Source organism: Sus scrofa, chromosome 13, assembly GCF_054392235.1.
Source record: "Sus scrofa isolate SSC_HxYL_T2T_F1_AM1 chromosome 13, Sscrofa_HxYL_maternal_Yorkshire_Landrace_v2.0, whole genome shotgun sequence".
In the NCBI taxonomy this organism is placed as follows: domain Eukaryota; kingdom Metazoa; phylum Chordata; class Mammalia; order Artiodactyla; family Suidae; genus Sus; species Sus scrofa.
The window spans coordinates 39,925,581-39,952,765 of NC_139395.1; the positions used below are offsets into that span (position 1 = coordinate 39,925,581).

Sequence of the window (27,185 nt, forward strand, 5' to 3'; positions counted from 1 at the left end):
CTTTACAAAATATGTAACTGGAAAGAGTATATGTTTGAAAAGCAAAAAAATAAAAGGGTGCGTGTGTCCATTGCTTCATCAGACTGGATAAGTTGTTCTCTCAGCACCCTGGTTTTTTTTTTTGTTTGTTTTGTTTTTTTGAGTTTATATGATTTTTTATTTTTTCCATTATAGTTAATTTACAGTGTTTCTGTCAGTTTCTGCTGTGCAGCAAAGTGACCTGATCATATATATACGTGTGTGTGTGTGTGTGTTCTTTTTCTCATCTTATCCATCATCATGTTCCATCTTTTTATGGTTGCACCAGTGGCATATATAAGTTCCCAGACCAGGGGTTGAGTCAGAACTGCAGCTGCTGGCATGCGCCACAGCCAACACCAGATCTGAACCACATCTGTGACCTTTGCTGTAGCTTGTGCAACGCCAGATCCTCAACCACTGAGGGAGGCCAGGGATCAAACCCACATCCTCACGGGATATTATGTCTGGTTCTTAACTTGCTCAGCCACTACAGGAACTCTGACACCCCCTCTCTTTGTCAGAGCACCAGTTAGTGGTGCTGGCAGGACACAAAGCATTGAAATGTAGTCTGTAGTTAGCAATCACTTGGATTTGTGAACATTAAGTACTACATAATTTTTAAACATCAACCCTCCTTTATCTTGATTGGTACTTAGTGGGCTTTTCCCCATTTTTGTATCTCATAATTCTTTTTGAAGTGCCTGTTTAGTTGGAGCTTTGATATCCTGGGTTGATCCCCTTGCTTCTTTTTTTGCTATTCCATGTGTCTTTCTACTTTATGCTCTAGGAATTTTCCTCAACTTCAGTTATCTATTCAACTTTTTATTTATTCTCTTCAGTCTTTATGAGGGTAATAAAGTGAAACTTTCTATTTCCCTCTCCACTTTATCCTGATTTTTTTTTTTTTTTTTTGTCTTTTGTCTTTTGTTGTTGTTGTTGTTGTTGCTATTTCTTGGGCCACTCCCGCGGCACATGGATTTTCCCAGGCTAGGGGTCGAATCGGAGCTGTAGCCACCAGCCTACGCCAGAGCCACAGCAACGCGGGATCCAAGCCTCGTCTGCAACCTACACCACAGCTCACGGCAACGCCGGATCGTTAACCCACCGAGCAAGGGCAGGGACCGAACCCGCAACCTCATGGTTCCTAGTCGGATTCGTTAACCACTGCGCCACGACGGGAACTCCTATCCTGATTTTTAAGTTCTGTTTCTCTGGAGTGTGGTTTTCCTGGCAAGCCTTAGCTGATTAGGAGCTCTAGGCCCTTAATGATTGGCAGGGGAAATGGAGGGGGGCCAACCCATGGCCTGAAAGCTCTGCCCAGAGGAAGAATGAAGAAAGCTTTCCTTTGAGGTGAGATTCTGCCCTGGTTCTCCGGACAGCATACTCAATTTCTTTAGTAAGTAATTATCAGATTTAAGGTAAATCTGGATTTGTCTTCAGAACAGCGCAGGGGTAGGTTGGTATATGCTTCTGCTTAGGTATATCCATTTTCTTTTTTTTCTTTGGTCTTTCTAGGGCCGCACCTACAGCATATGAAGTTTCCTAGGCTAGGGGTCGAATCAGAGTTATAGCTGCTGGCCTACGCCATAGCCACAGCAACGCCAGATCCGAGCCGCATCTGTGACCTATACCACAGCTCATGGCAACACTGGATTCTTGACCCACTGAGTGAGCAAGGCCAAGGATTGAACCTCATCCTCATTAATGCTAGTCAGATTCGTTTCCACTGAGCCACAATGGAAACTTCGGTAGATCCATTTTCATTCTTACTTTTTCTTCTTTACCTGCTGATTGACATTTACCTTCTGTCACTTCAGAGGGTTGCTGTGAAGAGCACGGATAATTTTTTTGTATGTTGCATAATGTTGTATAAATTTGAAAGTACTATAAAAATAATATTAAGAGGTCCCCAACATTCAAATAGATATTTTAACTTTTGAACATTAATTTGCTTTATTCCATGAAATCATAAATCATGGTCAAATTACTAGCTCAGCCCACCTAAATTTTCTCCAGTAATAACGTGGTTAATATGTTTTGCCTTTGTATCAACAAGGAAAAAATGCTATAAATGTTATTTTCCTTGATGCCAGCATGTTTTAACACAGCTGCATAGCCTATAGATGTGACTAGTAGGTTTCTGAGCTCTATGGCATTGGCCAGAGGAGTTCACTGTAGAACACTTAATTCCCCTTCCCAGGAGCATATTGTGAGCTGGAGTGGGGAATCCATTTTTCAGAGGGGTAGAGAAATGGTTAAATAGCCAGTCACAAAGATAGTCTAAAGATAAAGGCTAAAATACAGCCTCAGTGGACAGAGAACCTGGGTTCCTTCCATCAGTTTTTCTCAAAGTGTGGTCTGAAGATCACTTTCTGCATCCTATAATGTTCATTAAAGTGCAGGTTTCTACGCTCCACTCCCGTCCTGTTGAATGGAAGCATTAAACACATAATCCTATGTCGTACCAGATTTTAAAATAGAAGTTTCTTCTTGACAGGAATTATCGTTATTATTTTCTGCCTTAGAAGTAAATTGTCAGTTGTTCTTACTGTGGACACATAGCATCCACAACTTTTGTGGGATTTCCCATGTGGCTCACAACACAGCTCTTGTGAGCTTTAGGTGTCAAGTGGTCTTTGTGGTTGTAAAAACTTAGTTTTAGAAGAGCAATTCCAGAAATAATAAACACAGGCTTCCTTTACATAGAGGAAAAGGACTTCAGAGTAGTTTCTAGTTGCATGAAACATAATTAAATTTTTGCACATTGATAGAAAACACAGTTCACACTTAAATATCTTAGTCCATATCTTTCCACATTGGTAATCTACATCTAATATTTAATTTGTAGTGCAAGATGAACTTGTTTAGGGGGCAGACTTTGTAATAAAGGAAATTTTGTTATTAGGAATATCTAGAGACCGTGAACCCTTTAAATGGTTTCATTTGCCGATAGCTCCCTGTGTAATTCATTGTTTTCCTGAATTTTCTTGGACACAGTAAAGCCAAAATGCAGACATATAGATGCTTTTCTATACACACACACACAAACACACACACACACGTAAATGATTTTACATTGATCAAAGCATTCTATTTAGTAATACTTGTATTTGTAATAAATTATGCTATAAATTTGAACTTGAAAAACTTAACTAAAAACGGTACTTTTAGTTTGTGTCGCAAACTTTCACTTGAAAAGGTAATTTTACTTATTAAAAAATCTCCAGTTCTGATCCAGTCACCAAAATCTGTTTTATAACGGTATTTTGGATGTCACTGTATTATATCAGAAAAGAAAACAATAACAGTTGACTCATTTAATGAAAATTTGGTGTTTTTAAAATCCCATTGGACCTGTATTGTCTGAAGAAGACCTATGAATTTTTCCAGTGAAAGAAGTTAAAAAGGGAGAGGGGAGGACTTTGGAACTCAAGGAGGAGGTGATTTGGAGTAGTTTTTTCTCCTCTCTGGCTTTCATTACTACAGTGTCTGTGTTTTCTTTGACGTCTTCAATAGTTGGGCTTTTTGACATCTTGTATGTTTGTAATTTGTATTTCTACTGAAAAGAAGTGCTTATTAATGAGAGGTTTTCTCTTAAAAGTTCAGCAATGATAGAGCTGTAGTTGAGGTGTGTGGAGGAGACCATGAGGTGTGTGTTTCACTATATCACATGGTAAAAGAGGACTTGGGGCTTTTTGTGGATGTGGTGCGTGATGTTTAGTGGCTTAATGAGTGTTAAAATCAAACTAATTTTAAATCCTAATGACCTTTGATTAACTCTTTTAGGATCTCTGAAGTACATACACCATACTACGGCTTTAAATATCCTGCGTGGACAATGGCTACCCAAGGTTTGTATCATAAGCCTTTAGTTACTGAATTGGGGCTCTGCTTCATTGCCATTAACCCAGTCTGGCTCAGATTCCCCTGCTTTCCTCTCTCCCTGCTTACTTGTCAGGCTACCCTTTGCTCCATTTTCTGCTCACTCCTCCTAATGGCTTGGTGAAATAGCAAACAAGCCACCAGCAGGAATCTAGGCTGGATGAATGCTTCTGGAGCCTGGATGCAGTACCATTCTTCCACTGATTCAGTGAGTAACTGTTAGGTGGTCCCCTAAGAGTATAGATTTTTCATCACTGAGCTGATCCTGGCCATCATTCTGTTTTCCTTGGCTATCTTCAGATTTGACTTTATTTCTAAAAAGATTTCAGTGGGTCCTGTCACAGATTTTTATTTTCAAATTAAGATACCATTTTCCTAGTAGTGATACTAATGCTTTTGATTTTTATAGCTGATTTGATGGAGCTGGACATGGCTATGGAGCCAGACAGAAAAGCGGCTGTTAGTCACTGGCAGCAACAGTCTTACCTGGACTCTGGAATCCATTCTGGTGCCACGACCACAGCTCCTTCTCTAAGTGGTAAAGGCAATCCTGAAGAAGAGGATGTGGATACCACCCAAGTCCTATATGAGTGGGAGCAGGGATTTTCTCAGTCCTTCACTCAAGAACAAGTGGCTGGTAAGAGTATTATTGCCCTACTGAAAGTCAGAATGCAGTTTTGATAATTAAATAGTTATTCTTATGAAAGTTAGCATATAATAGCTTAAATAAAATGGTGTGGTAAAGAAAAGGGAGTGATTGCAATGTCATCATCACCATTTAGGATAGCAAATATTCAGGTGCATGCTGAGCTGTGGATAGTGAGTGTTGAATTTACCTTTTCCAGATATTGATGGACAGTATGCAATGACTCGCGCTCAGAGGGTACGAGCTGCTATGTTCCCTGAGACATTAGATGAGGGCATGCAGATCCCATCTACACAGTTTGACGCTGCTCATCCCACTAATGTCCAGCGTCTGGCTGAACCATCACAGATGCTGAAACATGCAGTTGTAAATTTGATTAACTATCAAGATGATGCAGAACTTGCCACACGTGCAATCCCCGAATTGACAAAATTGCTAAATGATGAAGACCAGGTAAGTAGTGATATGGCTGACTTAATAATCTACTTTGAAGGAAACTCCCAAGGAAGTAGTCTCAAAATGGCTACCCAGTATCAGTCTTTGAAAACTGATGTCTCTTAATTCCTGTACATTATAGGTAGTGGTGAATAAGGCTGCAGTTATGGTCCATCAGCTTTCCAAAAAGGAAGCTTCCAGACATGCCATCATGCGTTCTCCTCAGATGGTGTCTGCAATTGTACGTACCATGCAGAATACAAATGATGTAGAAACGGCTCGCTGTACTGCTGGGACCTTGCACAATCTTTCCCATCATCGTGAGGGCTTGCTGGCCATCTTTAAATCTGGGGGCATTCCTGCCCTAGTGAAGATGCTTGGGTAAGAAAACATGGTCCGAATGCTTGAAACTCAGGAGAAGAGTGCAGTCACAACATTGCTGATGAGACTTTTTTTTTCTTTTTCCCAGTTCACCAGTGGATTCTGTATTGTTTTATGCCATTACAACTCTTCACAACCTTTTATTGCATCAGGAAGGAGCTAAAATGGCAGTGCGTTTAGCTGGCGGGCTGCAGAAAATGGTTGCCTTGCTCAACAAAACAAATGTTAAATTCTTGGCTATTACAACAGACTGCCTTCAGATTTTAGCTTACGGCAATCAAGAAAGCAAGGTAAAAGAATTTTTCTGAATATGGTTTTCATAGAGCATTGGAGACCCCATTGTCATGCCCTTTTATGGGTTTTTTGCAAATTCATTGTACACCTTGCCCTTTATATGTATCTTAGAAAAATTGGACATCTCTGTTTCTTAAATATTAAATATTTGAGTTGTGAGTATGTAAAGCACTATGCTGGGTGATGGGGATATAGCATGCAAGAGAGACACTGAAATAGTAACTTAATTACTGTCTAATTATATGTATTAGGAAGAAGGAGAAAGGGGATATGAGAGCATGTAAGGGAACCAGACCCTCTTTTGAGGGTTCAGGATTTCTTAGAGAAAGTGATAGTTGAGTTCAGCTCTCAAGGGTGATAAGGGTTGACCAAGGTGAAGGTTAGGGAGAGGAAGTGTCATTTTTGAAACTCCTACTGTGAGAGGAGCAGGGTGAGTTTTGGAAATGAAATACAAAGAGTAGGAAGAGGAAAGGTTTGAGATGAAACTGTTGAGATAGGCAGGGCAGATCCTACAGGGTTTAGCAGAACATGTTAAAAAAACAGTGGGAAACAAAGAGTTTTTAGCAGAGGCATGAAGTAATGAGATTTGTTTTTGTGTTTTTAGAAAGTCAGGGTAGCATCAGGAATTGGGTGTATGCAGGGAAGTAAAGGGCAAGAATGGATATTTTATATGATTAGGAAAAGCAAAGAGCCAAATCATTAGAAGTTTTTCAGTACCCATTATGGTTTAAGTTTTTACCCTACAAATCAGCTTTGATAGAACTTTTGTATCTGGGCATTACTGTTTCATACAACACTCTTTCTCTCTTTTTTTTTTTTTTCCTTTTACTATGATCAGTGAGGGAAGAAGAAAATTGAGCCAGAGTGGATATATTTGAGGGAAGACTGAGCTGCATGATTTTGAGCTAAACATTGTAGAAGGAGGGGTTAAATAAGGCCCTAATAAAGAGCGGGGGAGGGTCTAGGTAATGATGACCAGGAATACGTTTAAGTCATTGGCAAGCTAGCTGAAACTCTTGTATAATAGTTTGATAGTAGTGGCTTTTCTTAGGCATTTGAACAAGATTCCATGACTAACAATATATACACATCGTTCTAGCTGATCATTCTGGCTAGTGGTGGACCTCAAGCTTTAGTGAATATAATGAGGACCTACACTTATGAGAAACTACTGTGGACCACAAGCCGAGTACTGAAGGTGCTCTCTGTCTGCTCTAGTAATAAGCCAGCTATTGTAGAAGCTGGTAAGTATTACTTGTCTATTTTGAGTTCTGTGTGCAACATGTGCAATTCTAATGAGATTACCTTTCTTAGGAAAAGGGAGATAGAACTGACCTGAACAGGCTGAAAGTAGATGGTCCTATTCACTTTGCAACCAAAGTCTCATTCAAAGAGTGTGTTCTGCTTGACACCTGCTTTGGTGCTATTCAAGCCTAGTTTAGGCAGAGTTCTTATTACCCCTCAAAAACAGTGGCTAATCCTTGGCTTGATAACAGCTATTCCAGAAATACCTGTAATGCTTGAAAGAACAGATTTTTTTTTTTTTTTTCAGACTTTTTAAATCAGAATCCCTAGAGTGTTGAAATGACAAGAAGGTCAATAGGTAGCTTGAAGTGTATGGGACTGGAGGCTTAGGAAAGAGCATTTTTAAGAAGTTCCCCCAGATTATTCTGAAAATATTCAGCCCTTGTGTAATAAGCACATGGTAGACATTGGGTAGCAAAGTTGGTATGGTCCCTTTATTTATTCGTATAGTCTGGGGAGGGTGACAAAAAAATGCAAAAAGATGGATTTATCACAAATTGGAATGAGTGTTATGAGAGAAATGAACAGCAAATAGTAATTAGAATTAATGGGGGCGGCTTCCCTGAGAAGGGAATGTTAAATGAAGTTACAGAATTAGAAGGCATCTGTCTATTATCTGTAGGAGAAATGAGGATTAAGTACCTTCTAGGTGGTCCTGAAGGTAGGAAAGAGTTTGTTGGGTTTTAGGTGCTGAGGAGAAGGTCTTTGTAACCAGAATCTAGTGGTAGGATATATAGCTCAGGATGCTATATCTTGCAGGACTTTTTAGGTCCCTGTAAGATGTTTTTTCATGCTTTATTCCAGTTTTGGAATCATAGGTATGGAATCTGAGATCAATTTGGAATGGTAGGTAGGATCTGAATTTTAAAGGGTTCCTTAAGGTTATGCTAAAGAATTGTGGTCTTTATCTTACAGATAATGAGATGCTGTCAGTGCTTCTCACACAATGAGGTGTGCTGTTTGGAATTTTTTGTTTTTTTTGTTTTTTTTTTTTTTTTTGCTTTTTAGGGCCACACCTGCAGCATATGGAGGTTCCCAGGCTAAGGGTCGAATCAGAGCTGTAGCCGCTGGCCTACACTACAGCTCATGGCAGTGCCGGATCCTTAACCCCCTGAGCAAGGCTAGGGATTGAACCTGGGTCCTCATGGATGCCAGTCAGATTCATTAACCACTGAGCCATGGCGGGTTTGAAATAGTAATACCAGCATTGTGGGAGGTCCTGCTGTGGTTACGAACCCAACTAGTATCCATGAGGATGTGCGTTTGATCCCTGGCCCCACTCCATGGGTTAAGGATCTGGTGTTACCATTAGCTGCAGCATAGTCGCAGACATGGCTCAGATCTGGAGTTGCTGTGGGTGTGGCATAGGCTGGCAGCTGTAGCTCCGATTTGACCCCTAGCCTGGGAACTTGCAAATGCCGCAAGTGCAGCCCTGAAAAGCAAAAAAAAAAAAAAATTGCAAGCATTGTATGACAGTTTGAATAACCAAAGGCAAGCAGACCAGGCCACTGAGATGTGTTATAGCCTCCTAGGAATGAAACTGTTTGATATTAAATATATGTAGCAAAGGGTAAATGTTACTTAAGAAGCTCACATATTCAAAGTGACTAAAAGGTCAGTAGGTAGCTAGAAATACATACTACTGGAATGCAAGGGAAGACTGGGCTAGTATAGAGATTTGGGAGTTGCCCTCTTAGTGTATGTGGGTGAGGGCTACAGGGAAGAGGTAGGGCTCCCTCACAGTCATCTGCACAGGACTTTGATCCTAGACAGGTGGAATCAGAATGTGTGTCTTTTTAAGTCTCTACAGGCTATCCGGAATTGATATCCACCCTCGTGAGAGTTAATACTTATAGTAAAGGGAGGAAACGAAGTCTGTGAGGGAGAAAAGGTAGAGGGGAATTGAGTCATTTAAGAAATACTGAGCATCAGCCTTGTGCAGGTCACTTTCTTAGCAGCTGGAGCTTCTGTGAGGAAGAAACCAGGCAGGGATGATCTTGTCTTGTAGGAGAGGAAGGCTAAATTATAGTTGTGTTTGATGCTGTGAAGAAAAAGTACGAGGTGCCTTGAGAATTATAGCAAATAGACATAACCTAATTGAGGGACTAAAACAGACCTGAAGAGATGAACAAGGAGACAAGGGACAGTGTATTTCACTGCATTTACAAGGGATTTCAGTAGGAGAGAGAGAGTGAAGTTAAGCCAATCTGTAGGGAACTGAGCCTCCATTTAGATTCCTCTGCCAGTGTCAGTCAGAGACCTAAATGACAGAAGGTTGTGAATCTTTGGAGCACAGCTTTTGGAGTCAGTGCCTTTTACAGAGCCTCAGGCAATAAGCATTCCATTGCCTTTTTTTTGGATTGTTCTCACTTCATGAGATTATATAGCTCCTTCAGGTCTTTGCACAGATGTCACCTTCACACTGACCTAAGTATGCTCTTTACCCCTCAGTTGCCTTTTTTTTGTAGCACTTAACACCATTTGACGTACTATATTTGGTTTACTAATTTGTATGCGTGTTTCTTGTCTGTCTCCAATTAGACCATAAGCTCTATGAAGGTAGGAATTTTAGGCTATTTTCCTCACTGGTATAGCTCCAACTCTAAACAGGGCCTGTTATTAAATATTTTTGAAATGACAGGATGAAAGGAAATACGTAATAGTCATATTACCTACAAGGAGGACTGTGGAGGTAATGAAAGCTCTTTTCACATAGGGAAGAAACTACAGGTACTTGACAGAAGTTGTCACTAGTTGAAGTAAACTGAAAAGGGGAAACTGAGCAGCATTCTAGACACAAAAGGAAATAAAGGACTCAGATTGGGGGAACAAGCAATGACAATAAAGAGGGGCATCCTCTAAGACTAGAGAAGACACTTAGTAGGAATTGTGAGCTAGTAGACATCGCCTTAGATATTTTTTAATCATTTCAGGTGGAATGCAAGCTTTAGGACTTCATCTGACAGATCCAAGTCAACGTCTTGTTCAGAACTGTCTTTGGACTCTTAGGAATCTTTCAGATGCTGCAACTAAACAGGTAAATTCTCAGTAAAGTGGCACCATAGTGATAAAAGTCAAGCTGAATTTGTACTGAGCGTCTGTTTTCATCTCCATAGGAAGGGATGGAAGGTCTTCTTGGGACCCTTGTTCAGCTTCTGGGCTCGGATGATATAAATGTGGTTACCTGTGCAGCTGGAATTCTTTCTAATCTCACTTGCAATAATTATAAAAACAAGATGATGGTGTGCCAAGTGGGTGGTATAGAGGCTCTTGTGCGTACTGTCCTTCGTGCTGGTGACAGGGAGGACATCACTGAACCTGCCATCTGTGCTCTCCGTCATCTGACCAGCCGACACCAGGAAGCTGAGATGGCCCAGAATGCTGTTCGCCTTCACTACGGACTACCAGTTGTGGTTAAACTCCTACATCCACCATCCCATTGGCCTCTCATCAAGGTAAGTTGTCAATCAGAGTAGAAGGTTGCTGAATTGAAAATGAACTATCTCTAGCTGTTATTACATGGCTGTCTAGGTGTCAGGGATTGATAAATAGGAGTTGTATTCTTTACTAAATAGGAAATAATAACTGGGATGGGGTAGGGGTTTGAAGCGTTTGTGTAGTCAGCTCTGCTTTCAAGTGATAGCAATAGATTTAGTGTGGCAGGGATTTTAAGATAAGAAAATGATTTTGCTGAGTTGTATGACAGTTCGTCACTCGTCCTTCTTGTCTACAGGCTACCGTTGGATTGATTCGAAATCTTGCCCTTTGTCCAGCAAATCATGCACCTTTGCGAGAGCAGGGTGCCATTCCACGACTAGTTCAGTTGCTGGTTCGTGCTCATCAGGATACCCAGCGCCGTACGTCCATGGGTGGAACACAGCAACAGTTTGTGGTAGGTAAATCTTAATAGTGACATCCACTTATTTAAAAGGAATGCATAAATCCATAGAATCCTAAACTATTTGGTTATTGGCTCCCCTCCATCCATCTTCCTGCCTGCTGAAGGGCTGCTTGCTAATGGTTAAAAAACAAAAAACAAAAACCCAACATGTCACTGTGGTTGCAGAAAAGATCCTTATTTGGAGTAATGTGTCCCCTAGTGATATTTCCCTTGACATGGCCTTAATATCATTGCCTCATCAGTCTTACAAAGGGAGTGTGGAGAGTGTAACTTCTTGTTGTGGGGTCTCAATTAATCCACACACAGGTTCAACTCCTCAGAAAATAGCAGAGCCATAATTTGAATCCAAGTCTGATTTCAGAGCTACATTTCTATCTATAAATATTTAACACACCTTTTACTATCTCTTCTAAGAGTGATTTAGACTATTTTCATGGACTTAAGAATACCAACAAATTACAAGAATAAGTAGTAGCATTTCTGAAATCTTCTTAGCCTTAAGGCGTTGAGGTCAAGTTTGCAGTCTTGAAACTAGCTCTTCATTACAAGTATCTAAAGATACTTCTGATTCCTCAGAATGTATTTTAAAAAGACCCAGACCTTCAAAGAGTCTCATTTAATCAGGTTACTTTAGAGAACAAGACCTAACCAGAACAGGTCTTAAGACTTATTGGTGGTTGTGATATGTATGCATTTGTTAGGGGGCTTTGGCTTTCTCCATTTATGACTTGGTATTGGCCCATCTCCATGAGGTGACTTAATAGGATGCAAAGGGTACTTTTTATCTATCCATTAATTCAAAGGATACCTTTCAAAATCTCTTTTGAAGAAAGGAATTTTAGTGTCTTCATAAAAATCAAGTTGAGGGAGTTTCCACTGTAGCACAGTAGGTTAAGGATCCAGTGTTGCCACAGCTGTGGCGTAGGTCACAGATATGGCTCAGATTCAGTCTCTGGCCCAGGAACTTTCATATGTTGAGGGTTCAGCCGAGGGGGAAAAAAAAAAAGGTTGAATATAAAAACTTCTAAAATTAGAATTTTAACCTTATTTAAAACTCAGAAACAGGGAAAGCAGAATAGTCTCAGAAGGAGGTGAGTGGGTTTTCTACTGGCAGCTCAACAGAATTTTAGCAGTTGGTAATAAAACTTTTAGATGTACAAAGATAGAGGGAGTATCTGAAAGAAAACACTGATACAGCACATTTCTTTACCATCTTTGTGTATCTTTTTAAAAATTTTATTGGAGTGTAGTTGGCTTACAAAGTTGTGTTAGCTTTAGGTGTACAGAAAAGTAAATCAGTTATGTGTATACATATCCATTCCTTTTCTGATTCTTTTGCCTTATAGGTTATTACAAAATATTGAGTAGATTAGCCTGTGCTATAGAATTGGTCCTTGTTACCGATTTTATATGGAGTAATGTGTATATGTCAATCCCAACCTCCCTTTTTATCCCTCCCCCCCAGCGTTTCCCCTATGGCAACTATAAGTTTGTTTTTGGTTTGTTTTTTTTTTTTTGCTTTTTAGGGCGGCACCTGTGGCATGTAAGTTCTCAGGCTCGGGGATGAATCAGAGGTACAGCTGCCAGCCTACACCACAGCTACAGCCACTGCCACAGCCACCTAGGATCCGAGCCATGTCTGCAGCCTACACCACAGCTCATGGTAGCGATGGTTCCCCAACCCACTTAGCGAGGCCAGGGATCAAACCCGCAGCCTCATGGATACTAGTTGGATTCGTTTCTGCTACACCACACTGGGAACTCCCATAAATTTGTTTTTGAAATCTTTATGTCTGTTTTGTAAACTCTTTTATATCATGTTTATTAGATTCCACATATTAGTGATCTCATATGATACTTTTATTTCAGTTAGTATGATAATTCCTAGATTACCTTTTCTTTATATATCCCTCTTACCCAGAGTTATGGGGGCCGTGACTGTAAAGAAGTTATCTTTGGGATGCAGATGTGTATTTAAGTTGTGCTTCATTGTACACGGTACTTTGTATCAGGGAGAGGTGCTGTCAAGAGGCCCCCGTTCAGAAAGTGACATTCAATTTAATGGAGTCCTCTTTCATTCCTGAACCTATTGTAAATTCTGGGGAACTTTGGGTTTATAATGTGAATAACTAGTCTAGTCATTACTACTTAAAACAGAAAGCCTTTTAAGTATATAAACTTTAGAGAGGAGAATACCCTATTTATTAATTCTGTTTCTTCTGATAGGAGGGGGTCCGCATGGAAGAAATAGTTGAAGGTTGTACTGGAGCCCTTCATATCCTAGCTCGGGATGTTCACAACCGAATTGTTATCAGAGGACTAAATACCATTCCATTGTTTGTGCAGGTATGTTGGTTTTAAGTGAGACATTCTAGGTTTTATATGTCAATCAAATTTCAGGATTTTAAAGATAAACAAAATTTCATGAAATTAGGGACCAAAATAGGGGCACCAGCATTTAATTTTTCATTTACTAAAATGGCAATACTGTCCATGAATCTCAATGTATAATGTCTTTTTAGTTGAATATATTTAATTTTACAAAAATTCCCTTTATTCATCTTGGGCAGTAGAAGGAGAATCACTGAATGTCAAGAAGAGGGAGGAGATAACTCTCTGCTTTGAGAGGTGCTCAGTTTTGAAGGAGTGAAAGCTGATCTGGCTGCTAGAGCACAGGCCTCCAACCACCTCTGGAGTTTCCAAATCGTAGCTTAAATAAAATTGTCTCTTAAGAAAAGGTTTGCTGCTAAAAACACTCCAGAAAACCAGTCCTCCAGAGCATCAAACATTCAAGAACATATATTTAGAGTATATGATTTAATGTAAGTAGTACAAATACTGCCTGCAGTCTGAATTGGGAATGTTTGCACCACAGTGGGGTGCCTGCCTTGTTTCTACTTTAGGTTTCTACTTTTGGTAGTCTTTTTTCTCTTATATTCTTTTCAATTATGGTTTATCATAGACCACTGAATATAGTTCTCTGTGCTATACAGTAGAATCTTGTTCAACTTTATATTTAATTAGGGGTTTGTGTGTGTGTGTGTGTTTTCTCCTTAGCTGCTTTATTCTCCCATCGAAAATATCCAAAGAGTAGCTGCAGGGGTCCTCTGTGAACTTGCTCAGGACAAGGAGGCTGCAGAAGCTATTGAAGCTGAGGGAGCCACAGCACCTCTGACAGAATTACTCCACTCTAGGAATGAAGGTGTGGGTAAGTAGGAAAGGAACCAAAGCCTTTGGCTGGTGTGTATGGTGAAGCCTCAGCTTTTCCTCAAAGACCTTTTTTCCCATCCTCTCCCAGCAACATACGCAGCTGCTGTTTTGTTCCGAATGTCTGAGGACAAGCCCCAGGATTATAAGAAACGGCTTTCGGTTGAGCTGACCAGTTCTCTTTTCAGAACAGAGCCAATGGCTTGGAATGAGGTAGGCACATTTATTTGGGTGTTTGTCAGAGCGGGTAAGGCAGTTTGTGGTTTCTTCTCTACTCAGTCCACATTCATTTGCATTGACTGCATCCTTGGCTTAAATATTCCTTCTTTTACACTACCTTATCAACTGCTGTGAGGGAAAATTAACAGCTTTAAACAGCCTGTTCAGAACAAACCAGCTACACAGTTTAACAGTAGAATTTGTAAGGGAGATAGATGAAAAAGTTACCAGATTAAAAAACATTTTTCAGGAGTTCCTGTTATGGCTCAGTGGTTAACGAATCTGACTAGGAACCATGAGTTGCGGGTTCAATCCCTGGCCTTGCTCAGTGGGTTAAGGATCCAGCATTGCCGTGAGCTGTGGTGTAGGTCGCAGATGCGGCTCGGATCTGGCGTTGCTGTGACTCTGGCGTAGGCTGGCAGCTATAGCTCCGATTGGACCCCTAGCCTGGGAACCTCCATATGCCACAGGAGCGGCCCTAGGAAAGACACACAGATGCACACACACAAAAGAACATTTTTCAAAAGGCTGTTAGGAAAGAAGTAATCATTAAACACTGTTAGGTGGAGGTCACTTTATCAATACTTCTTAAAAAATGCTCAACTTTTCACCTATTTTCTACTCAAATTTCTATTAATTTATTCAGTATTTGTCCTCAGTACAGACTTGTTCACTGAAACATTAGAACCATCCTGAAGGTTTATTCAACTATGGTATATAGGCATAAAGTGAATTATATTTGTTGAATGAATATAGAGAGACCCTACATATGTTGTTAGGTGGGAAAAAAATAAACTGCCAAACTGTAGTATGTTAGTTGGTTTTTTAATAGGCAATCCTAACATGTTCCAACTTGAGCCCTAAACTTCTCACCTACTCCCTTTCTCCAGACCTGTTCCTGTAACAGTTAATGGCAGCTTCATTCTTCTAGCTGCTCAAGCTCTAACTTTTCATATAATAAATCCTGTCAGTAACTGCTACTGAGGATAGACACTGCCTGTTTTGTTTCCTGTTAAATCTCTAGCACTTAGAATAGTGCCTGGCACGTAGTAAGTACTTAATATACATTTGCTGTGAGAATAAATTAGCATTTTTAATAGTACGTGCGGTGAGAAAACATGTTTCTCTAGGTATCAGTGGTTAATCTTTGAAGGGTAGAGTTGAAAGTATTTCTGCATTGTATACTTCTGTATTTTGAAGTAATTATGTATTTTCTAAGTATGTATGTCATATTCGAGTTCTTTGTTCTTTTTGTAATCTGAAAGTATATTCTCTATTTTGAAAACACACTTATTTTGAGTTGAGAATTTTCATTTTGCTTCCTTGCCTTGTACTGCTTATCTAGACTGCTGATCTTGGACTTGATATTGGTGCCCAGGGAGAACCCCTTGGATATCGCCAGGATGGTAGGTGACTCACATTTCTTGATTATCTCCAGATCAAGCTAAAGGTCCAAATCTTTGTCAAGAGCTGGTTTGCGCATCTGGGAAACCAGTGTTGGCAATAAAGCGGTGGCAGCAATTAAAGGCAGTTTTAAAATTCTGGAGTCAGCAATATTATCTTTAGTGGAGCACAGGGGATTCTGAGCCATACACTGAGCAAGCAGCAGGATCACACCAACAAATACATGTCACTACTCCAGGCCTCTGCAGTGCAGTGCCGGCTTTTTGTTCACCTTTTTGGTCATAGAACCTATAATACCTGTGTCTACAAACCCACTCAGGGAGTGAGAGTACTAGGAAACTTTTGCCACAAGCTCAGATCTGGGATGGGTATTTATAGGGTTGTATTATCAGAGTTTTATGAAAAGCTCATTAAAATCTGGATAATGGCAATAGAATATATTTGGGGTAGACCACTAAAAGCTGTAATTATTCATCTTAAATTTATAATCTTAACCTAGTTTTTCCTAGTTACTAAACCACTAAAGCTCATAAGCCTCTTACCCTGACATGTATATATATGTGTCAACATAAAACATATAAAGGTTTTATTAGAAACTGTTGCATTTTCTCAGTATTTTTATGGGTATCACCTAGACCTTTCAACTAATAGATTATATGTGCCAGACCTTCTTTTTAGTGCCTTCATCTGCTACCACAACCCCTCAGTGCTCATACACAGTATTGCCGCTGTGCTGCTCCTCGGGAATCTGTGTCTCTGCCTTGCTAGGTGCTCCACGTCCAGGATTAGAACCTGCTGGTCTGCCTTTGGTAGAAACAGGCTGTGTAGCCTCACAGGTGGCCTGGCACTGGATAATTACTTAGCTGAAAAGTGCGGAAGTTGAAGAGGTTATAAAGCAGTTCTTCCTGACAAGTTTGCTGCCATTGGAGGCCCCTGACCTCAGTGTTCACTTTTATGTGTTGTCTCCCTCTCTCTTTCTCCCTTGCGCAACCTTGATGCTCTTCTAGATCCCAGCTATCGTTCTTTTCACTCTGGTGGATACGGCCAGGATGCCTTGGGTATGGACCCCATGATGGAGCATGAGATGGGTGGCCACCACCCCGGTGCTGACTATCCAGTTGATGGGCTGCCAGATCTGGGGCATGCCCAGGACCTCATGGATGGGCTGCCTCCAGGTGACAGCAATCAGCTGGCCTGGTTTGATACTGACCTGTAAATCATCCTTTAGGTAAGAAGTTAAAAAAGCCAGTTTGGGTAAAATACTTTTACTCTGCCTACAGAACTTCAGAAAGACTTGGTTGGTAGGGTGGGAGTGGTTTAGGCCTATTTGTAAATCTGCCACAAAAAAGATACATACTTTGAAAGAGATGTCTTAGAACATTTGAATGTTCTCAGATTTCTGGTTGTTCGTGGTCATGTGTGGAAGTTATTAACTTTAATGTTTTTTGCCACAGCTTTTGCAACTTAATACTCAAATGAGTAACATTTGCTGTTTTAAACATTAATAGCAGCCTTTCTCTCTTTATACAGCTGTATTGTCTGAACTTGCATTGTGATTGGCCTGTAGAGTTGCTGAGAGGGCTCGAGGGGTGGGCTGGTATCTCAGAAAGTGCCTGACACACTAACCAAGCTGAGTTTCCTATGGGAACAATTGAAGTAAACTTTTTGTTCTGGTCCTTTTTGGTCGAGGAGTAACAATACAAATGGATTTTGGGAGTGACTCAAGAAGTGAAGAATGCACAAGAATGGATCACAAGATGGAATTTATCAAACTCTAGCCTTGCTTGTTAAAACACTTTTTTTTTAAATATCTGTAATGGTACTGACTTTGCTTGCTTTGAAGTAGCTCTTTCTTTGTTTCTTTCCTTTTTTTGCAGTAACTGTTAGTTTTTTAAGTCTCATAGTGTTAAGTTATAGTGAATACTGCTACAGCAATTTCTAATTTTTAAGAATTGAGTAATGGTGTAGAACACTAATTCATAATCACTCTAATTGTAATCTGAATAAAGTGTAACATTGTGTAGCCTTTTTGTATAAAATAGACAAATAGAAATGGTCCAATTAGTTTCCTTTTTAATATGCTTAAAATAAGCAGGTGGATCTATTTCATGTTTTTGATCAAAAACTTTATTTGGGATATGTATGGTTAGGGTAAATCAGTAAGAGGTGTTATTTGGAACCTTGTTTTGAACAGTTTACCAGTTGCCTTTTATCCCAAAGTTGTTGTAACCTGCTGTGATACAATGCTTCAAGAGAAAATGCGGTTATAAAAATGGTTCAGAATTAAACTTTTAATTCATTCGATTGTGTCATCTTTTTTTTTCCTAGAGACTAACTTATTCTCACAAATGACTTATTCAGCTCAACTTCATCATGAGGAAAACACAGTGAAATAATTTAAGTTGTAATGATAGAATTATTTGCCAAGTTTCTCTAGCATGGGACCCTGAGTTAAACTGCATCAAAAGTATTTCAGCCTTGAACATTGATTCTGAGCTTAGGTAAGAGAGGCCACCATCTCCAACTGAAGGACTCTGGGCTGAGAGCTTATGGCCAAGACTCCTTCAGCCTGAATGAGGTCAGGTGTGTAATCTTGCCCGAGTGACCAGAGGCCTCCTCATCCTCAGTTCAAAGGCATCTAGTTCTTGGGCTACACAGAACAAAACTGAAAGCCGCACAGGCACCCCCCCCCCCCCACAAACCCCATCAGATGGTTTCATTCCATTAAGGTAATCATGAGGAATTAAGTACCTGGATTTGGACTTAAAGCACCTTCACAGACTCATTTGAAGAGGGGAGTTCCTTCAGCTCCGCTTTGAACTGATAATTAAGACAGTTGAAGTGTCGATATTTATCTGAACATAATCAGAACTAGAATGGGCCTTCTTCATGCTGTCTGCCTGGTGAGCCTGTTATCGTGGTGGGAGGTCTGACAGGCTTAGTTCATCCTGGAGGGCAGAGTCAGTAGATCTGTTAGAACTTGTGTCTGGTCTTTAAAATGCGTGAAAGTGTTTTGTGCTTAGGGAGTGCTGTCTCTGATTTACACTGCATTTAAACATATACTCAGTTCCTTTTTTGTTGAAGACCTTTTGTGAAAGCTTCATAAATTCTTCCCTGGGGTCTGTGATGGGGTTGGAGCGGAGACACCTGCATACCTGATAAGGGGCAGTTCTACTTCCAGTGCCTGAGACACAGAGCCAAGGCCGTATTACGAGAAGCTCAGAGCAGCTACTAGTAGGTTAGCAGAGTGAAGATCTTTCATGAGGTCAGCTTTTAACATACAGAACTACAGCATGCTGTTTTATTTAAAGAACTTCTTAAAACCAGGAAACATTTTTTTTTTTTTTTGTCTTTTGGTCTTTTTAGGGTCACACCTGCATATGGAGGTTCCCAGGCTAGGGTTCTAACCAGAGTTGTAGCCGCCGGCCTACACCACAGCCACTGCAACCCCAGATCCGAGCTGCATCTGCGACCTGCAACACCGGATCCTTGACCCACTGAGTGAGGCCAGGGATCAAACCCAAAACCTCATGGTTTCTAGTTGGATTTGTTTCCACTGCACTATGTCGGGAACTCCTGGAAAACATTTTTTAGAGCTTATCTAATATTATTGGAGTTTTGAAGTTCCATTTAAAAACTTAATATGAAGGTTACTCTGATTCAGCAAGGTAGTTAGTTCTGCAGTGTACTTAGAAGGACACAGGGCCAAGAACAGCCAAGACGCTCGTGAAGAATAAAATGGGAAAACTTGTTCTACCAGCCATCAAGACCTAACTCTAAAGGTAGGCGTAGTTAGTGCTGTGATTAATGCTGTAAAGGGCATGTGGACAGAAGTATAGACTAAGGGAACAGAATAAGGTGAAGACAGTAGACACTTAGAGGTAGCTTTGGAGGTCAGTGTGAAAAAGAGGGACTTTAGTAAAAGTATGGTAGCTATTTGGATAAAACTGAAATTAATGCAAAAAAAATATCTATGACCAACAAAATATCAAAAGCCCATGTGTCCAGTAATTGCTTTATCCAGATAAGGAAACGGCCACACTGCAGTAAAAAAAGCTACAGCTTCAACACAATAATATGGGTATATCTATCTCAAATAATGATATTGACCAAGTCAAGTCACAAATGCATGCCATAGGACTTAACTGGTGCAAAAAAATAAAGGGGGGGCACACTCTTTTAAGGAAATCATCCACAGGTGGTAAAACTAAAAAGCAAGGAAATTATTAGATTACTACAGAAATCAGAATAGCGGGTTACCTGGGGACAAAGGTGCAGAGGACATCTGATCCCACTGCAGTTATCACCATTGAGCTGATAAATGAAGCTTTTCCTTGTTGGAGATGTTCTAGACATGAGGCTTTGATCTGGTTATTCGACCATCAAAGATCTTGAGATGAATATGCTCTTTGATTCTTGTTTTCATCAGTGTGATAAAAACAGAAGATCCGAACTGTGCTGTTTGGTTTATAAAATTCAGATAGCTGAAGTGGCTCCACCAAAGTTTTTAATAGTAGGTGAGAATCTTAACCGAACACCCATCAGATACAACTAGAAAATAATGGGGAGGGATGGCAAAAAGGGTAATGCTTCCTTTTTCTTAGCCATCAGAGTCCTTTGTGGAGTAAGCTAGAGGGAGGTGACAGGCTGCCTTTGCCACCTCAGCATCAAGCTTCTGAGGGGCCGGGTGTAAAAAGCCAGTCTTCTTCCAGGTCATGTGAGGACTCCACACCGCCCTGGTCCTTGCTCTACACCAAGGCTTCTCTCGTTGCTGCTCCCCTGCCTCAGCCCCACCAAAGTTTGTAGCTCTTGGGGCCAGTGCCTCCCAAACTTAGGTGAGTCTTGTCCCCACCCTGCTCTAGACAGCTCTCCCAAGAGACCAAGCCCTTTCAGGCTTTTGTGGCTCCTTGCCTCCCCTCCCCTGCCAATTCCTTCCTTACTTAGGCTCTTACCTTAGTCCCTACATAAATTCATATACCAGAGAGATGGGTTTATACATGTTTTTCTGTTGCTGGAAGAGGAAGAAAATAGGGCATTTTGCTTCAAGTGGAAGCAGGAGAAACCCAGCTCCTCTTCTGTCACTCTGAGCAAGAGCCTTAGCCACTAGACTCCCCACTTTCCGAGCTATCCCACAGGAGTAAGACCTGACCTGCATTTGCAGAATTGACCTGAGAACTTCAAGGTAATAATAGTGGAAATATGGTTATAGAGGAAGAGCTAGACCAGTACAAAGAACCCCAAGATGGCAAATTTCATTGCTCCATCCTACAGACCCACTTCCTAAGCTGCAAGATGACTGTCAAGTCTCGGGCCACCATCACTCCAAAAAGAGGGGCAGCTCGCTGAGCACCCACTCAGGCTGTAAGCAGAGGCGGAGTCTTAAAGCATTGGGTGTCCTGTCAATGACAGAAAGAGGGCAGCCTGGTGCAGCCACTTGCTTGGGCCTCTCCATGCAAGGCATGCCCTTGCTGCCTCCTTTGCCCCTCTATCTGCAACTTCACTGCCACCATTCATCCCAAATAGCTAAAGCTCCAAGGTGGTAGGCAGGGGAGGGCCAGTAGGTGCCTTAGCCTCTTACCACTGCCAGAATCCTCAGAACTCTCTTAGGTGGCCAGGGGCCAGCTCTTCTCAGAACTGGAGCCAGCCTGGGAAGCCAAATACAAGGGTATGAGCCTCTTGTGTGGGACAGGGACAGGTTACTGCCCTCAGCCTCCCTCTGCCTACTCAAACAGACTGCTCATGTTCCCCTATCTTTGAGCTCACTAAGACTGGGAAGACAAGAGGCTAAGAAATTTGCTTTGCAGATGGTGGGACTTAAGTGACATACATGCCTTTGATGGAGTGGGGCACAGAGCTGCCATTTTCATTACAAAGCGAAATGGAAGCTGGCATACCAATCCGACCCCAGTGGCACAGTGTGACCAGCTTCCCATGATGCAATAGATGCGGTCACCCGGTGTGCCCATGTGGCTTCCACTTCTGCCTGCCCTGCCCATCCTACCTGCACAGGCGCTTCTGTCCAGCACAATCCCATCTGGGCCTGGGCAGTGTGTTAGCGGGCAGATCCCCTCTCTCTAAGAAGCCCAGAGCACTGCAGCCACTGATCTAACGCTTTCATTGTGCAGTGGGGAAAACTGAGGCCCCAGGGAGGAGGCCAAGGAATGTTCTCACTTGCTCACTTGGTTGGAGCTGCCCCAGATCCACCCCTACCTTCCTCAATACAACAGTCCAACACCTTGTAGCAGCGTCCATCAAATATTTTCACAGGCTTGACTCTTACAAAGGAGATGCTTAAGGGCGTATTGTGAGCAAGAAGCTGGAAAGAGTTCAAGGATAAAGGCGTCATTGGTAGGAGTTGGGATGATTCTACCTTGATGCCATCGTCCCATCTAGATGGGCAGACCTTCAAGGAAGCCAGCGTTGAGTGTTTTGCATTCCTTTGGGCAAACTTAACTACCTGTGTCCGTTTAGTAGAGTCTTGCCCAATTCTCCTGAGATTCTTGGAATCAGTTCACCCCTGAAATGAAGCAAAGCCAGGCTGGTGAAAGTGGGAGGAAGACAAGAGGCTAAGACTGTTTCCAAAGGCTTGCTCTGGAGCTGTGGCTGGAAGAACATGCCTGCCTAGTCCTGCCTGTTAAATCTCCAGAGGAGAAAGACGCTTAGAGACACCAACAGACTGAGGATGGCAGCTTCTCCTCTTTGATTAGTACAGGCAGTGACCTGCCCCTCTGACAGACCTACCCGTCCACACAGGGAGGAAAAGAACATTGAGACCAGCTAGCAAACCTGGGGTTTCTAGATGTGTTCCACAGGAGATGAGGAGGTCTGTTCTGAGTGGGTTTTCTAGGATCCAGAGCTAGAGCACCTCAGCCCGAGGTTCTGAGTTCAGCTGACTTTATTAGATCCAAATAGAGCTGTAGGTGGCCATGTGGTGAGTGTGTGTAGTCGAGGGTGAGTGCCGCAGGGCTTGTGTTAAGTGCCTTCTTGCCTAGTGTCCAGCAGCTTGGAGGATTTCGAGGGCCAAGGAAGCCACTGCACTGTTGGCCGATGAACTGTGAGAAAAACCAAAGTAAAAACATTTAGTGGAGTTCCCTGATGGGCTAGTAGTTAAAGATTTGGCATTGTCACTGCTGTGGCTCGGGTTCAATCCCTGGCCTGGCGATTTTCATGCTGTGGGTATGGCGAAAAAAACACACAAAACAAAAACACTTGGGCATCTCCAGCGTAAAAATGCTTGCTGTCTTCCAAAGGGGCTGGCCTGTTTTGCACCTGAGTATCTGATGGACCAGCTGCTTGCCAGAGCTGCCTGCCCCAAGCAGCATCTTGAGAAGCAGAAACTGGATTCTTAGGACCCCTCAGCCCACAGTCCCACTGGGGCTCAGCACTGGCCCTGCCAGCACCCAAAGTCCGATTCATTTTGGCCAAGTGCACTGATGCTGAGCTCTGAGGGCAAGTCAGGCAGACGGCAGCCAGAGCCTGCCAGCCTGGGGACTGCAATGAGCCTGCCTGGCGCCTGCCTGCAGCTGGCTTGTGCTAACCAGCAGAGATCCCAGTGGCTGACTCTCCTGCTCCATGTGGCCCCTTCCTGGCCAATCAGCCAGCAGCATGAGGTTTCTTCTTCTCATAGGTGTGGATGTGCAATTAAGTGCTTAAAATGGAAACAGTTACAGGAGCAAACTATTTGAGATACACTTAAACCTATGCCTTAACAACTGTTATCAAAGAAAAGTATGGCACATCACAATGTGCCTTGAAGTGTTAAATTAGCTGGTGGCACACTCTTGATTACACAAAAATAAAGCTGTTGCCAAACAACAGGGTGGGGGTGTTACATACAAGAGGTGGGTTGCAGGGGGCTGGGGCTGCAGTCAGAGACTGAAGTGCATTCCTACTCTGCAGGTCAAAGGTCCCAAAGGATGCGGGAATGCACTTGAACTAGGCCTGTTCCCAGCTGAGGCCAGGCTAGTCCCATGGAGCCATGCTGCCCACCCAACCTGCCAGAGCAGCCCTAGGGCTGGGGGAGTGGGGTGGGCAGTGACCAATAAGGAGGGCACACCAACCTGACAAGGTCCCATCAGTATAGAAGGCTGCCATTTATTCACTCTTGGTCAACTTAAAAACCCATCTGAACAAAGGTCAAATAAGACAACCTCAGAGCAGCAACCTGCAGACCCATATGAGATCTGCCTGGTGTAGATGTGTCTGTTGCTGGAGTCTTACATGTGGGTACAGAAGAGGCCACCACCTTCAGGGAGCCTTGTTTTGACACATTTGGTCTTAATTTGGGTTCAGCTCTCCCAAACTGGTGCAGCATGAGGATGTGCCGGCTTTGGCACCTGCTGGGTGAGGAGTCCCACAGAGGCAGGCCCTGGGGAGCTCCCAGGAGCTACCTATCAACTCCACGTCTCCAAGTGGCTCTCCTATCCCTCCCCAGCACAAACCTGCTTGTAGGGTCTGCATCTCAGCTGTCTGTTCAAGGCCAGGGTCCCCACTGCTCATAAACCAGTCTAGCAGAAAGTCTATGGCCCCACCAGGGGAGCCACTGTCCACACCTTAACCATAGTGGCCCCTCTCATCCAAGTCAGCCTGTCCTTCCCCTCAGCTCATAGGAACCAGGGATAAGAACCCATGTCTTTAGCTTAAGCTAAAGAGGAAAGGGGGTGGGGGTGGGGTAGCCCAGGAGATGCTGTCCCCCTCCCCCACCCAAATCAATTAGTGCAAAGAGGCTGGTTGGAGCTGAGCCTTCTCCACAGACTCTCCTTCTCAGCAATATCTCAACCACCTATTTTTTCCCCCATTAATACAAAATCCAAAACACCAGGAAGCAGATTTCAGAGAACCCTGTGGTTCTGAAAACAAACTACCAGGAAATTCCAGGCACCATCCCATGTCATGCACACCCAGTAAAGGCCAGGCACCCCTTAGCCGGGTGGGTCCTTCTCCCCAGGGCAAGGAGAGCAACTGGGGCTCAGGGATCACCATATCCTCCAGCCACCTCACTCTGCTCTGGGGACAGTGCATCCACTGAGTCATTTAATCAAACCACCTGAGTCCTCCCCACCTCACCATGGCCAGGCACCAGCACTGTCACAGGCAGTGAGCCATTGTACTCAGGTGACTAAAGGGTGGATGATACCTGGGGGCAATTTTCTCTGTACCCCATGCAATTTTTCTTTTGTCACTTGGCACTAACATTTTAAATAAACTAAAACTCATCAGCCTTACTACCTCCACCCCCACCCCTGCCACCACCTCTCAAGTTCAGGGAGTGCAGGGGCAGGGGGTAGTCATGGGAAGAACCCTCCCAGCGCCCTGATCACCCCAGCATCAGCACCACCTTGGGGCTGGCTGAGATGCCAGTTCCTCCCTCCACAGCCATCAGCAGGTTCCTGGGTGACAGGGCTGCCCTTGTCTCTGCACCTCACTCCTGAGATGTTCTAGACATACTGACTGTGGAGCTGAGGACTGGGAGGCTGACCTAACCTCTTACAGTCAGCTTCTTGGTATCTCATAGTCTATTCTGGGGATTCAAATTTTCCCTCTGAAGGCAGCCAGGACTGTTGAGCAGGCTGAGCTGTGTTCTGACCCCAGCGTTTCAGACCCTCTCCAATGTGGTGGTGATAATGGTGCCTCTGCTGATGGGGCCATGCGTGCATGTGCAGGCCAGGTGCTGCTTTCCTTAGGAGGAGGGTCGTCACATATCCCTCCTGGTGTCCCCTCCCACTTGGTCATAACCCTCCTCCCACACACACCTCAGTCCCTATAGATGGGACTATTGCCACCCCCACCCCCAGCAGGGCTAGGATATCCTACTTATCTCCCCCCCATGACCTCCCCTACCAGGGGGCTGGAGGGGCAGAGTGGCCCGTCCCACACTGGGAGGAGTCTCAGTGGGCAATGACGGGCTAGACGGTGATGGTCCCTGGGGGAGGGGAGAGGAGAAAAGAATGGGTGAGAGTATCTGCTGAGCCCACTCGTGCTCCGAACAGCTCCTCCTGGCCGTCCTGGGCTCCTCACCCGCCATCCGGGGCCAGCCACTCCAGAGCCCGCAGGAGGCTGCCTGCATGCTTGAGGCTTTCGAGGTGCTTCTCACTGGAGGTGATCTGCAAGGGAGGAAGACGAAAATGGTTGGCTGGCCCATCCCCAACATGCTGCATGCCCCCACCCCCACCCCAAGTCTCAGACTCTGTGTGTTATAGGACAGAGCCCAGAGCCCCAGTGTACTGCTGACCCCTGAGACAGAAGCAGACATGGGCAACACTTGGGAGTGAGCTGGAGATGTGCCAGGTAAGGATGGGGTGCCTCCTGTCAGTCCCTCGGGGGGTGGGGGTGGGGATTGTGTTCTGGGAACCTGAACATTTCGGTTAAAGCTAATTATGGGTAAACAAACGTTCCAGTTGTCAGTTCCTGGACCCAGTGTGCCTACTGTCCCAAGCCTAACACAATCTCTTTCATAACAATGGAAGGATGATGATTCTGGGTTCCCAATGACCTCGGGATCCTGGGAGAAGGAAATGACACAGGTCCTACCCAGGAACCTGGGGAAGTCCTGCCATGGTCCTGGGAGAAAGAGAGGAAGACCTTTGGGCATCCTTGACTCTGTGGCAACATATGCAGAATCGAAAACTCTCAGGGTTGGAAGGGACCTGGATACATGCTGACCCAACCCAGGATCCCAGAGACTCCTAATTCAGCCCCTCCATAGAACATTCCATGCCCTACAAGACAGAGGAGATAAGGCTTTAGGAATAAACCTGAATTCTAGTATTAGAGTTGCTCTTCTTAATTCATAATTTGTGTCCTATTTTTATCTTTGTTATTTTTCAAATATTTTCTAGGACTTCTCTTATGGCTCAGTGGGTTAAGGATCCAGCATTGTCACTGCAGCAGCTCCACTTACTGCTGTGGCGTGGGTTTGATCCCTGGCCCGGGGAACTTCTGCCTACTGCGGGTGTGGCCAAAAAAGAAAAAAAAAAAATTCTAATAAACGCTTCTGTGGCACTTCACATTTCAGAAGGCTCTGGGTTTCCTGTACATTTTCTCACTTAACTCTTTTCAACAGCCCCTTGCAAGGTAAGGACGTAGTATGTTTTATAGATGAGGTAACTGAGGCTTAGTGAGATGCAGGGGCTACTAGAGCAGTCACAGGGAGCCTGATCCTAAACCCACATGAGGCTGGAACCAGGCTGGCCTCAGCTGCCCTCATCCTTCTCTGTCTTTCCACATGATCACAGCAACCAAGGCTAGATCATCCTCTCCCTAGTTCTCAAGAAGAGGCTGAGCATTTCGTAACCAATCACTCATGGTAATAGGAAGGTCAAAGGGGGTAAATAGACCTTCATGTGGACTCTGAATTACATGTGAATGAATCTGCACCTCCACTGAGATCCTTACCCGGCTTCCTGAGGGTGGCAGGGACCAGCTGCCAGCCCTACTGCATCAGCTGTAATTTCGGCAAAGATTTGCATCTGAAAAGAGCTGCATGTAAAT

At 43.3% G+C, this 27,185-nt stretch overlaps 2 protein-coding genes across 38 annotated transcripts in view; one reads left to right on the forward strand and one right to left on the reverse strand.

Annotated features, from left to right (window-relative positions):
- Nucleotides 1-17,997, forward strand: part of CTNNB1 (catenin beta 1) — a 405,454-nt gene extending 387,457 nt beyond the window's left edge. For 14 of the 22 annotated variants that reach the window (XM_084987104.1, XM_084987107.1, XM_084987098.1 and 11 more), the window contains 14 exons: nucleotides 3,808-3,872; nucleotides 4,313-4,540; nucleotides 4,749-5,002; nucleotides 5,127-5,365; nucleotides 5,454-5,655; nucleotides 6,759-6,903; nucleotides 9,898-10,001; nucleotides 10,081-10,419; nucleotides 10,698-10,856; nucleotides 13,092-13,211; nucleotides 13,923-14,073; nucleotides 14,164-14,285; nucleotides 15,637-15,697; nucleotides 16,703-17,997. In XM_084987104.1, the coding sequence (XP_084843230.1) occupies nucleotides 3,860-3,872; nucleotides 4,313-4,540; nucleotides 4,749-5,002; nucleotides 5,127-5,365; nucleotides 5,454-5,655; nucleotides 6,759-6,903; nucleotides 9,898-10,001; nucleotides 10,081-10,419; nucleotides 10,698-10,856; nucleotides 13,092-13,211; nucleotides 13,923-14,073; nucleotides 14,164-14,285; nucleotides 15,637-15,697; nucleotides 16,703-16,911 (2,346 nt within the window). In that variant the 5' untranslated portion in view covers nucleotides 3,808-3,859 and the 3' untranslated portion in view covers nucleotides 16,912-17,997. 22 annotated transcript variants of the gene reach the window in all.
- Nucleotides 17,998-20,185: 2,188 nt separating this feature from the next.
- Nucleotides 20,186-27,185, reverse strand: part of ULK4 (unc-51 like kinase 4) — a 540,161-nt gene continuing 533,161 nt past the window's right edge. For 13 of the 16 annotated variants that reach the window (XR_014822784.1, XR_014822772.1, XR_014822770.1 and 10 more), the window contains 2 exons: nucleotides 25,713-25,798; nucleotides 20,186-22,747 (listed from right to left, as the gene is read on the reverse strand). Coding sequence is in view for 6 of the 16 variants with exons in the window: in XM_084987830.1 (XP_084843956.1) it covers nucleotides 22,684-22,747; nucleotides 25,713-25,798 (150 nt within the window). In the remaining 10 variants the exon portion in view is untranslated. Of the gene's footprint in view, nucleotides 22,748-25,712; nucleotides 25,799-27,185 lie in introns of those variants that run through there. The other 3 variants (XR_014822779.1, XR_014822780.1, XR_014822775.1) reach the window with 2 other exon arrangements.